Source organism: Culex quinquefasciatus, chromosome 3 (assembly GCF_015732765.1).
Source record: "Culex quinquefasciatus strain JHB chromosome 3, VPISU_Cqui_1.0_pri_paternal, whole genome shotgun sequence".
NCBI classification, from domain to species: domain Eukaryota; kingdom Metazoa; phylum Arthropoda; class Insecta; order Diptera; family Culicidae; genus Culex; species Culex quinquefasciatus.
This window is the reverse complement of record NC_051863.1, coordinates 140,004,154-140,016,371: the sequence shown is the minus strand read 5'-3', so window position 1 is coordinate 140,016,371 and position 12,218 is coordinate 140,004,154. Positions and strand designations below refer to the sequence as shown.

Below are 12,218 nucleotides of genomic sequence, written 5' to 3'. Positions count from 1 at the left end.
GTACAGTCATCTGAGGCAAATCTGGACATATAGGATGAATAGGGACAGTTATTTCAACTATGCTTTCACTCATTAGATCATATTTTTAATTTGTTTATGTAAAAGCATACATGAATAAACATGTTTCTAAATTTTAAGCTTTTAAGTACTCTGAAAACTAATGCTCTTACTTAGACTGTAGTCTCGGTTCGCCACATTTCACTAAAGTAATATTTTATGTACAGAATTTGTTTTAGGAAGGTCTTCTTTATTTGTAATCGTGCACATAAAAGTGCAAAGTTGAAATCAATATTTTTTGATCAAGTTAAAATTTGGTGGGGATGTTGATACCATCAAAACAAACAAGAAACTCGATTTTCGTCCAAATCGGACTACGTTGGGATTCATTCAACTTTAATTTTAATTGCTCTAAATATGAAAACCAATTATAAAGTTTTCATTTGCGCAACATAAGTACAATGAAAATAGTTGTAATTGAAAAACAGACTACACCTATTGATTCTACGTAAAATTATCTTTCTAGTGAATTCTGGCTCGACTTTGTACGGCTTGCGGTTTTAGAGACATAGCAGTTTGAAAATAAAGGGTTTTAACATTGTTTGCAAAAAATCGAAACTTTGGGGTGCTGTCAAATAAAAGGGCGTAGTCCGATTGTGACGAAAATCGAGTTTCTTGTTTGTTTTGATGGTATCAACATCCCCACCAAATTTTAACTTGATCAAAAAATATTGATTTCAACTTTGCCCTTTTATGTGCACGATTACAAATAAAGAAGACCTTCCTAAAACAAATTCTGTACATAAAATATTACTTTAGTGAAATGTGGCGAACCGAGACTACAGTCTAAGTAAGAGCATTAGTTTTCGGAGTACTTAAAAGCTTAAAATTTAGAAACATGTTGTTCATGTATGCTTTTACATAAACAAATTAAAAATATGATCTAATGAGTGAAAGCATAGTTGAAATAACTTTCCCGATTCATCCTATTTGTCCAGATTTGCCTCAGATGACTGTACATTCGGCTCAAATACAATCCTGCATTGTTTTGCCTGTAAATAAGGCTCATTTCTAAAGTCTGAGCTTTGATTATTTTTAACTGAAATTTGACCGATTTCTTTCATCCGTTAATAAATATAAGAAAACTATTTCATTACACTACTTTTCTCAAGTTAATTTTATGCAAAATCTTCCAATCTTTCGAATGAAAATGGTTTCGTAACGATAAGTGGTTGCGAACACGGTCAAAATTCGAAATTAAGAGTAAGTTTCCCAAAAATTCTGAAAATTACCCTTGAAAAAATATTTTTTTAAATGTTTTTGAAAGTGCGATAAAAAGCCCTCGCGATTACCTTTCCAACGATATATAAGTTTTTGATGTTTGGTAATGTATTTTGGGAGATATCATTTCTTCAAATTAGGGCATTTTTTCGAAAAAATCTTTTGTTCAAAACAAGTTTTTATTTACAGGTGGCTAACGGCTGACATTTTCATTGGTTCGAAGGTTGTTTTTATGGTTTTTTGGTGCGCTGAATCGAATGAGAACATTGCCGTAACGATTTGAGAACATGTGCATCTAGTGGGACGGTTTCAGCGAGAATTGCTCAGTATAATTATTTGCTTATATTTGCAGTTATTGGCGAGAAATACTTGGCTTATTACTAACCTAGGACAGTAAGATGAGAGACAGATCATATAAATCATATAAATCCCGAGATTGACGAGAGCGTTATTCTCATGGGTTCATTTCAAAACAGTTCATCAACCAAAAAAAAGTGCTGATATCGAAACTCGAACCCAAGACCTTTGACATATCGAACCGCTCCTTTGCTGTATCGGCCACCGAAGTTCGATGACTATGAGATGGTCATTTGCCAATATAAGCCACTCAAAGGGATGAACTGTTTCAATGAACAAATGAACACAATTTCGTGATGGTTCACCCACGAGAGGTTTATTCTTCCATTTAATTTTTGTAGAGCTATTCTCTCGGCTTTCTACTGTGGGTGTTGTAGATGTCTTCCCTGGCTTCAAACCATGCCCAAATTTTATTGAAATACGAAGCCTGACATCTTTTCCTAAGACAGCAATGCTTTAAAAGGTCACCAGTAGAAGTTGGGCTTGGTTGACACCCTGTAGGAGTGTCATCCTGCATGCCAATAGTTTTAAAATAAAGCCACTTTCACATACAACAACTTTTCCAAAGACACCTTTTGGCTTAGATCATGGTTGTGAATTATCAAACTATCAGCTCTCAGCAACTACAATTATCAAACCTGAGTACTCATGCGTCCTGCCCCATATATATTGTATACAATTGCTCTTCTTTCCGTATTGATACTGTTAGTGCCGAACATAGCCGAACACGCTTTGAGTTTACACACTCGCGTTTGACATTCTCCTTTTCTCTCTCATTCCCGCGCTCACGATCGTCCAACTGCAACAGCGTTCAACCACAAAAGCCGCCACAAAATCAATTTCGCAGGCGCAGTATTACGGGACGTCATGCGTGGTTGGCTCCTAATCGCCGACTCGCGTTCTTTCATTGCAGTTTTCGGAGAGATTGAGAGACTTAGCGGTGAGAGCGCACAATCGAGTACAAGGGGATGAGTGATAGAGAGAGATGGCCATCGCTAGAAATCACGAGACACAAAAAGAGATCTCACATGCTGTAGTGACGGTCGCTATACTTTCTGATGTTTTGGTGCATAGATTATCAAATGTTCGCTTCTTCTACCATTCAATTGCAACACTGGCTATGAAGATTCTTTATAGCGTTGAAAATTAAGATTTTAAAATATCTCCTTCAGCGCCGTACCTAAGGGTTGGCGCAGTTGGCGACCGCCAAGGGCGCCAGCCCTTGGGGGGCACCGAAATCGATGATTGAACAAATTTGTCATGTTATTATAAAATCCTAGAAAGGCATTCAGAACAAAAGGGGCGCCAAATTTTAAAGTAGGACTACAAAATAACTCGATAATCTGGATCGGAACATTACAAATATTATTTTATCTTAAACACTTGGGGCGCCAAAACCAACTATTTGAATAATTCTACCAGAATTAAATTTAAAATTAAATTCACTAAATTCATTAATCAAAGGGGGCGCCCAAGTGGCAAAAAGTTCAGGAGTTTTATAACAATTCTTTGAAATAGCTAGAGATTTTATATTTTTTTTATATTTTATATCAACTACAGTATATAAAATTCAATTTAAATTTCACATTTTTTTCCAGCATCAGGAACCATCAAGCTTTATTATGTTTTGAAGTTTTTTTTTATATAATCATCTATTCAATTGAAATTTACACATTTCTTTTGAAAATCTGAAATAAAAAAATACGATATTTCAAGTTTAAAGAAAATGGCATTTGAGATATTTTTATCGTTTTAAATGCAAACTTGTGCCTTGAGATTGGCCTTCGTTTTCGAAATACGGAAGTGTTTAAATTGAATTTTTCAACACAAAAAATGCTTTGACTTTTGTTTAATTTCTAGCAAAATATTTTTTTTTTCAACTTAAAAATGTTGGTTTTTTAAGAGCACATAAATTGCTCTAAATATATTATATTCCTGAATATATATATTGAAAAAAAACTGGTTTGCTATGCTGCTTGTATTCAACTGCTTGTAGCAAGAGTGAAAATGTAAAATTTGGGTGTCTTCGACAAAGTTGCATGGATTGGCATGCCCACCAACTTTTTAGTCGTAAAAGTAAAATATTATTCAATTTCTTGAAAATTTTGATTTACAGAAACACCATTATCGCGGACCCATTAGAATTTAAACCAAAGCAAAATTCCAACTCCAAAAACAGCAATATTTTTTGGGAAAACACAAAGTTCCACTTAGTTCTGCTACTAGGGACAATAATTTGAAGAATGTTTGTAACATTTTCCTTGAAAATTTTTGTTTTGGTATGTTTTAATGGAATGGATAGAGTTGCTTATCTTTCACATACATTTTTTATTTATTTCATGGATTCCATGTGTTGGGCTATCCAGTGTAGTTTCGCCTAAATTTTCAAATTTACACAAACGGTTTTAAAAGCTTTGAGTGTAGAGGATGATTCTCGAAATTTTCAATTTCCCGGGAATCGAGAGTTTGAAACGTTAATTAGTAGCCTCATTATTTTTGGGAACTATGATCTACCTCTTGATTTTTTTCTGAATCTGCAATACAACTTGTTGTATGAACTCGTTATTAGATTTTTGTAAAATAAAAAAAATAGCTGATATATAATTTCCCAGCGACTCAAAACAACAATTTAAAGATGTTTTTTTTTCTTTTTTAAGGTCCACTGTAAATATTCATTGAAGAAATAGTAATCAGGAAAACCCGAATGTTCACATTTGACGGACTTTACAAAGATTTCCAGAGTTTTTTTTTCTAAAATATAATTTAATATTGAGGTTTAAGCGAAACACAAAATTACTCCATGACATCAAAAAAGGAAATAACCTTGATACAGCGAAATTAAATTAATAAGAATTTAAAAAAATAAATTATGAGGATTGCTATGCTTGAAAGAGGATATGGAAATTATACTTATCTTGAAAAGGCTTTTCCCTCTTAGAAATAATAAACAAAAATATAAAAAATAGACTTTTTCATGTATGCTTTAAGGTAAATTTTGGGGTCCACATTATTTTAAGTTCTCCCAATTATAGTCATTGGAATGTTTGATAAGTTAAAATTTACACTTCCTGAATTAGAAGATAAAAGAAGCATTGGTTCATTCGAACTTGAACATCCAATGTTCTAAACAATTTCGAACTTCCGCTCGTCCCCCTCTATTTGAGTGTAATGGTTTTCATACAAAATTTTAAGAAACTTTAGATGTCGAAAAATAAACACAAAAAAAAAATTCAGTGTGTTAAAAGGTAAAAACTGATTGCCTTTGTTTGAAGCTATGAATTTTCAACAAACAAATTTTAGGAATTTTATATATATATAAAAAAAACACAGTCACAGAGAAGAGAAATATTGTTTTCAAAAATAAATTGAAAAAAATAGTTTCAAAGGAATCCATCCAAGGAGCAGCTGTGGCTGAAAGGTTACAGTGTTCGCTTTGTAAGCGAATGGTTCTGGGTTCGATTCCCATCTGCTCCCATCGAGAAAGTTAAGGACATAGAAATACTTGAAATGCTGAATATGAACGAAAAATCAAAGTCGCTGGAAGCGGGGTTCGAACCCCCGTCCTTTGGATTGGTAAGCAAAAATGCTTACCACTAGGCCATGGCGACTTGGTGAGCCTAGACTGGAATTAGGAATACTGTTACAACCAACCCGCAACGCCTTTCGAGGTGTATCCTAGGGTTCTACCTCTCCTATTAACATTGAGTCCAAAACCTCCCTACAAACATCTATACCACTAAGGTGACGTAGGGGTCCTTGCGCACTTTAGATAGGTGTTTACTAACGATCCTTCCAGTCCTTGAGGATAGCTTGGACCCGGCCTGGACCCCCTTATGCCCTGGGTTGTATTACACACTCATCAAAAGATGAAGACATGGTATCTACCGTGTTGGATTATTGTTCCGGATGAGGGTCTAATACAGCCATACCAAACAGTGGGATAAGCGTTGTGGAGCCTTCCGGTGGTGGGGCGTCCTCCAAATGCTAATGCTAATGCTAATGCTTCAAAGGAATCCATCCAAAAACAAGTTTCAAAAGGAATCCATTTTCTAATCAGTTGAACTATTTTTTCAGGAATTCAGGAAAATTGTTTGCTGATACCATGAAATTTAAGCTAGGTCAGATCAAATTCTGCTTAAAAAGATAAAACAACACTCTGCTATTTTCAGTCAACATTAATCCTAAATCAACTTTTCGTTACAACCTATCTGTATTGGAAACCAATAGTATATTTTTTAATCGATTGAAATGGTTTAAAAATAATAAAACATTAATTTGAATATTCTTCAAAGAATTAAACTGTGGTTGGATTTTTTAGCTGTTATATTTATTTCATCAATTACCATTATATTATTAAAACTCTTTGAAGCAATCGCTGAAAATTTAAGTCAAAATCAAATCAAATTATTCGCTCTACAGCATTGCCTTGGCGTTCTCGATTGCGAGATTCCTACTCGAAACTAGGTGTTCGAAGGCTTGATTGTTGAGGCAATTGCAAACCTCTTTTTACACCTAAGCTTCCATCCACCCCGGGATTCGAACTGACGACCTTTGGATTGTTAGTCCAACTGCCTACCAGCGACTCCACCGAGACAGGACCCAGGGAGACGACTCCTACACCTGGACTGAGCTAACGACCTAACCTTTTTTTTAGGTTAGTCCGGGGCCAACATTTACTTCCCGTCCGACGGAAGGCGTGATCAGACAAATCTCGTCTCGAAAAATGCCACCGGGACCGTCTGGGATCGAACCCAGGCCGACTGGGTGAGAGGCAATCACGCTTACCCCTACACCACGGTCCCCATATCAAAATGATGAAAAATTTGGAGGGGCGCCAAATTGATGCTTCGCCAAGGGCGCCGTGGACCCAAGGTACGGCTCTGATCTCCTTATTCCAATTGCTTCCAAATTTGGGGGGATTGCTTGTGGGTGCGAATGACCAAGAAGGTTCAAGCTGCCAGAAATAAATGAAATAACAACAACAACAACATGCTTGGGGGCTCAAATGGAACCTTATCGATTTTTCGTGCGCGAGAGAGGAGTTTTTTTTCTCTTGATGAGCGTGAAACGAATTTCTTTTGATGATGATTCTTTCATTGCTACTCCACTATGATGTGATAGTGCTAAAAATAACTAAGTTCTTGGCCAATTTTTCAATTTCAAATAAAAAACATGAACTGTCATGCAAATTTACTTTAAACTTGAAATTTTAATGCATTTATTGAATGACGTATTTTGAGACACCATGGAAGTTTTCCCGTTCTAAAACAGTCCATTCCTCACTTTCAGATATGCGTCCGATACGGGCGAACAGATCGTGCTGGAGTCGATGCACGATTACCTGCTCGGCACGATCCAAAAAACGTTCGAGGTGGGCGCTGAACAGGCCGAGCAGCTGTACCAGGAGCTGCTGCTCTGCACGAAGAACAAGAACCTGATCACGATCTTCCGGATCCAGGATCGGCCCGAGGGCAAAACGCAAGAGCTGGACCAAACCATACTGACTGCACTTTTTAAATCTCAGCACCTTAGTCCACCGGAGCAGTTGAGCCTGGCGCTGACCTGGAACCGGGTGGACATTGCCCGGTCGGAAATTTTTGTCTACGGCCAGGAGTGGCCCCACGGAGCGCTGGACGAGGCGATGATGCAAGCGCTGGAGCACGATCGGATAGACTTTGTGAAGTTGCTGCTGGAGAACGGAGTCTCGATGCGAAAGTTCCTGACGATTCCACGGTTGGAAGAGTTGTACAATACAAAGCACGGACCAGCGAACACCCTGGGGTACATCCTGAGGGACGTTCGACCACATATACCGAAAGGGTACATTTACACGTTGCACGACATAGGGTTAGTGATAAACAAACTGATGGGCGGGGCCTATCGGTCTTATTATACGCGGCGGAAATTCCGGCCAATCTACGCCAAGGTCATGAACAGCTACGTCAACACCCACCGGAAACCTTCGACGTTTGCGCGCAGTGCCGGCGTCAACTCGATGAGTCTGGTGACCGGACTGCTACCAGTTACCTCCGATATGGCACTGTTTGAGTTCCCTTTTAACGAACTCCTCATCTGGGCGGTGCTCACCAAGCGACAACAGATGGCACTGCTCATGTGGACGCACGGCGAAGAAGCGCTGGCCAAATCGCTGGTCGCCTGCAAGCTGTACAAAGCGATGGCCCACGAAGCGGCGGATGACGATCTGGACACGGAGATCTACGAGGAGCTGCGCGGTTACGCGAAGGAGTTCGAGAGCAAGGGCCTTAAGCTGTTGGATTTTTGCTACCGCCAGGATGCGGAACGGGCCCAGCGGTTGCTGACGTGTGAACTGCAGTCCTGGTCTAGCCAAAGCTGCCTCTCGCTGGCGGTGGCGGCCAACCACCGGGCGATCCTGGCCCACCCGTGCAGTCAGGTCATCCTGGCGGATCTGTGGATGGGCGGGCTGCGAACGAGGAAGAACACTAATCTTAAGGTAACTCTAGACGGATAACACTTGTTACCATTTTTGAAAAGTAGTAGTAGTAGTTGTAGTAAATTCCACAAAATTTAATATTTTCAATAATTCCACAGGTAATATTAGGTTTACTGGTGCCACCCTTCATCAAGAAGCTGGACTTCAAATCGAAGGAGGAGCTACAAAAGATGCCCCAAACTGAGGAGGAACACCTCGAGAACCAGTGTCTGGACTACGACGACAACGGCAAGCACAATCCGGACGCAGAGGTGAGTCCGCCCCACTCCCTCCCTTCTCCCCGTTTTTTTCTGAACCCACTCGAGCCTCAATCTCGACGCATTCAAACTTTCGAAGCCTAATTACGAATCTAAATCTGTTTTCTCTTCCCTTTTAAACCCAACCCACCTCGAAATCAAAACTCTTGTTGGACGACGTTCTTTAACTCTGCCCACACACAATACTAACACTTTACTACGGTTGAACCTCGTTCGTAATCACTTGTAATTTTGGTGTTAATTTGTTGGATATAAACATCCCCCTCCCCTGCAATTGGTGATCGAACCCCGCGAAATTTGCCTGCTCCACCCCCTCCCCCTACACCTTAAATTTCCACCTCACCAGAAAGCACTAGAGATTTCCACTCCAAATGAGAAACCTGTTGTCGATCAGAACTCGACGTCGACCGCGCAGGTACTAGAACACTTGGAACTCGTTGACTTTCAACACAGCCTTCTTGAACACCCACCTCCACCCTCAATCGCTCCAAATTTCTTCTGTAGTAGTCGTGGTTTTCACCTCCACTTACACACTCCGTTTCACTTGTTATCTTCACCTCCCCTTTAGAGTAGCCTCTCTCTCTCTCTCTGCTCTGTAGTAAGGACTCGCACTTGGTTGTCCTCCCTAACATAACTCAAAAGGCTCGGCCACTTGTAGAATGTTTTGCGCTTTTTTATGTCTTTTTTCTGTTCTCTGTATTTCTCAAAGTTACCCTTTTCACGTTCTCACTTGATGTTTGTGCATTTTGGTGCTGCTTGGTATCACGATCATATTTTTTTTTGTTTCTGTGTTGCACATCTTTTTGTACACTGACTACTGGTAGAGTTTGAACTTTTGTAAATATGTTATTTTTTATCATTTTCTGTATTATCATTTTGTCCTCATTAAGTTTACATTAAAAAAAAAATAACCAAAAAATTAGAATGTAAAGTCAAAATAATCAAATTTAAAATTGTTTGCGCTTTTTTAATAATTTTTAAAAATTTAACTGTAATTTAAAGAAAATCAAGTACAAACAAAACATGTTCGATTAATATTTATTTTATACACTCCTGATTTTTCATTATGAAATGCTAGTTGCTTGAGATTTTACATCAAATTACATGGAAAAATTCAAAACTTACGTGTACACCAGATAACTTTGAATTTCAGCTTTAAATTTACTACATTCCTTTTGTGTAATTCTTTAAATCAGAACAATACAGAATTAAAATATATCATGTCAAACCATGAACCTAAAGTGTCATGGAAAATAATGTAAACTTAGGTGCAATTGAATGAAAGTTTTAAATCAAAAACATACACTGCAAAAAGATGTGTAAATTTGGAAGGTGTGATTTCGGAAGGCTGAATATTACCTCTTTTATGATGTAATTTTATCTCAACTTAGACTGAAAAGTGACATAGTACCAGAAAAGTGGTAAAATAACTCATTTTTAGAAGTAAAATTACAAATATTTTTCTAACATTACTTCCCAGATGTACATGATATTACATGAGAAATTATGTAACATTTAAAAAAAAAATACATTTAGTGGAATTTATTATTCAAATGTAAATGTGCTTCATGTGAATTTCAACTCAAAATAAATTACCAAATATTTTGAATTTTCCATTAACAGTTAAAATTATTACCATGAATTTTTACTGTATATGAAAAAATCCAAAATATCTGGTAATTTATTTTGAATTGAAATTCACATGAAGCACATTTACATTTGAATAATAAATTCCTCTAAAAAAAATACATGCAAAAATGTTACATAATTTCTCATGTAACATTTCAGTATTTTCTGTGTATTCCCTCCATTGGATATATTTTTTATGATTTTTTGAACTGATTTGAGTTTTTTGACATAGATTTTTTCAGGTAGTATTTCGGACTCTATCTGAAAAATCTAACAAATTACATTAAAAATATCTAGATTTATATAAGTGCGCTTGAATTTTAATCTTTTCATCAAAACTTTCAATAATAACCCTTGAATCTAAGTAAAATTACAGTAACAGGGCAACTTTCTAACGTAATTTTTTTTAAATTCAATTTCATCGCTTTTTTTGGCAAATTTTCATTGAAAGTAGTGAAACATATTGAGAGTCGTAACCTAATTTTCAAATCGGTCTCTATCAGACTATCAAAATTAAAGTTATTTTTACAATTATCAAATTTATGTTTTTAAAGGCTTTATTTTTTTATTGTAGACTTGCATATTTATTTATTAGAAAAAAGTGTAAACATGACAGGTGTTTATTTAAAAAGTATTTTTCTGTGTGAAGAAATAAATTACATTTGTAAGGATATGAAAATCTAAATCAATTTTCATTATTGAAAGACGCAACTTTTGGTACCCAAAAAAGAACAAGCAATCGAGCTCTTTCTTTATGTAATTTCATCAATATTACACTTAAATAGGAGTTTTAGTGACAAAAGTATTTTTTCCCGTTTTCGCAATTTATCTGTTCCTATGAAAAATCTAGATTTTATTTACACTCAAAAAAATTAATTCGCGTAAACGTGAACAGCGTTCATGCCAACGGGAACCAGGAAGAAAACTGTTCACTTTCATGGTGCAATGCACTATAAAAGTTGAACAGATTTCTTCCTGGTTCCCGGTGGCATGAACGCTGTTCACGTTTACGCGAACTCATTTTTTTGAGTGTAAATGGTATCTTTGAATCCTGCTAATTCAATTCCACATTTTTTTTTCTATAATATGTTAAAGTTTGCGATGTAAACACCTTCTTGAAACGCGTTGATTTTTTCATTAAACCAGATTTTTTGTTACATTTTGAAATTTCATTACAATATTAGTTTCAATAAAAGATAGGTTCAATTTATTTATTTTGATATTTTTTTAATATTTGGCAAAATAAAAGTCACAAAAAATATTTAAAATTGTGATCTGGCAAGATTAGTATTTTCATATTTTAGGAAATTGTAAAAACTGATATTAGCAATATTTTGAACGCTTGGTTTTTATTACTTCCAGACTAGTTAAGAAAACGCAAGAATATTGTTTTCTTATCTCTCATATAAACTTTTCGAATCGACAGGCGAAAGCTGCCCCTTACAAAAAATGAAAAAATACTTAAATCAAAATTGGCTAAAGGTATTGATTGAAACCCCATTTGTTAATCACGGTAAATTACACCATCTATGTTCCTAAAGGCGTCAAACCATCTGGGTATCAGTAAATATTGCGAGAATATTTAACCTGCGCTAGTATAGCTGTTTCTAACTCTACGCAAACATAGTTTAGGTCTAATTTTCCCTGTATAAAGATTTCATCTAGTCTTCTTACCCCTACCCCCACATGTGCCATGACTGCCCTGCTAGAACACACGCGGCTAGTCCCAATTTGTACTTACAGTTTCTGCAAACTCCCCTAGAATCTAGAAAATGTTAATCCGTATCAGACACATGTAACATACGCACAAACTCACACGTCCACACACTCACACACGTACTACACACATACTCTGAAATTGTCTAACAAAGTTTTTTCTCTGTTTCTCTTTCTTTTTCCCCTTTCTGGATCGCAAAAAAAAATTACTCCACACTAAAACAAACATACAACATGTAATAAAACCATCGAAATTCATCGCAAAACAAAAACTATCGTTCGTTTGTCTTTGTCCGACTTTGTGTGACAACGGCAACCACTGTGCAACAACCACACAACATGTAAATGAACTTTCCAATCAAAACCGTAACCGTGAAAACGCCCCAACCCCCCCTCAACTCGCTCGCTTCTCAGGCGCTTTTGTCCGACGCGTACTCTATGAAAGATACAAAAGTGCAGGAAAATGGAAAAGTAAGTTTTGTGTGTATTCGTCTGCTTTTTGTAACTAA

The 12,218-nt window shown here is 36.7% G+C and overlaps 1 protein-coding gene across 21 annotated transcripts in view; it reads left to right on the top strand.

The window, feature by feature from the left end:
- LOC6047935 (transient receptor potential cation channel trpm) overlaps positions 1-12,218 on the top strand; it is a 222,908-nt gene that overhangs the window by 186,004 nt on the left and 24,686 nt on the right. For 14 of the 21 annotated variants that reach the window (XM_038259290.1, XM_038259287.1, XM_038259306.1 and 11 more), the window contains 4 exons: positions 6,925-8,107; positions 8,206-8,358; positions 8,711-8,779; positions 12,124-12,180. In XM_038259290.1, coding sequence (XP_038115218.1) covers positions 6,925-8,107; positions 8,206-8,358; positions 8,711-8,779; positions 12,124-12,180 — 1,462 coding nt within the window. The remainder of the gene's footprint in view (positions 1-6,924; positions 8,108-8,205; positions 8,359-8,710; positions 8,780-12,123; positions 12,181-12,218) is intronic. The other 7 variants (XM_038259307.1, XM_038259296.1, XM_038259293.1 and 4 more) reach the window with 2 other exon arrangements.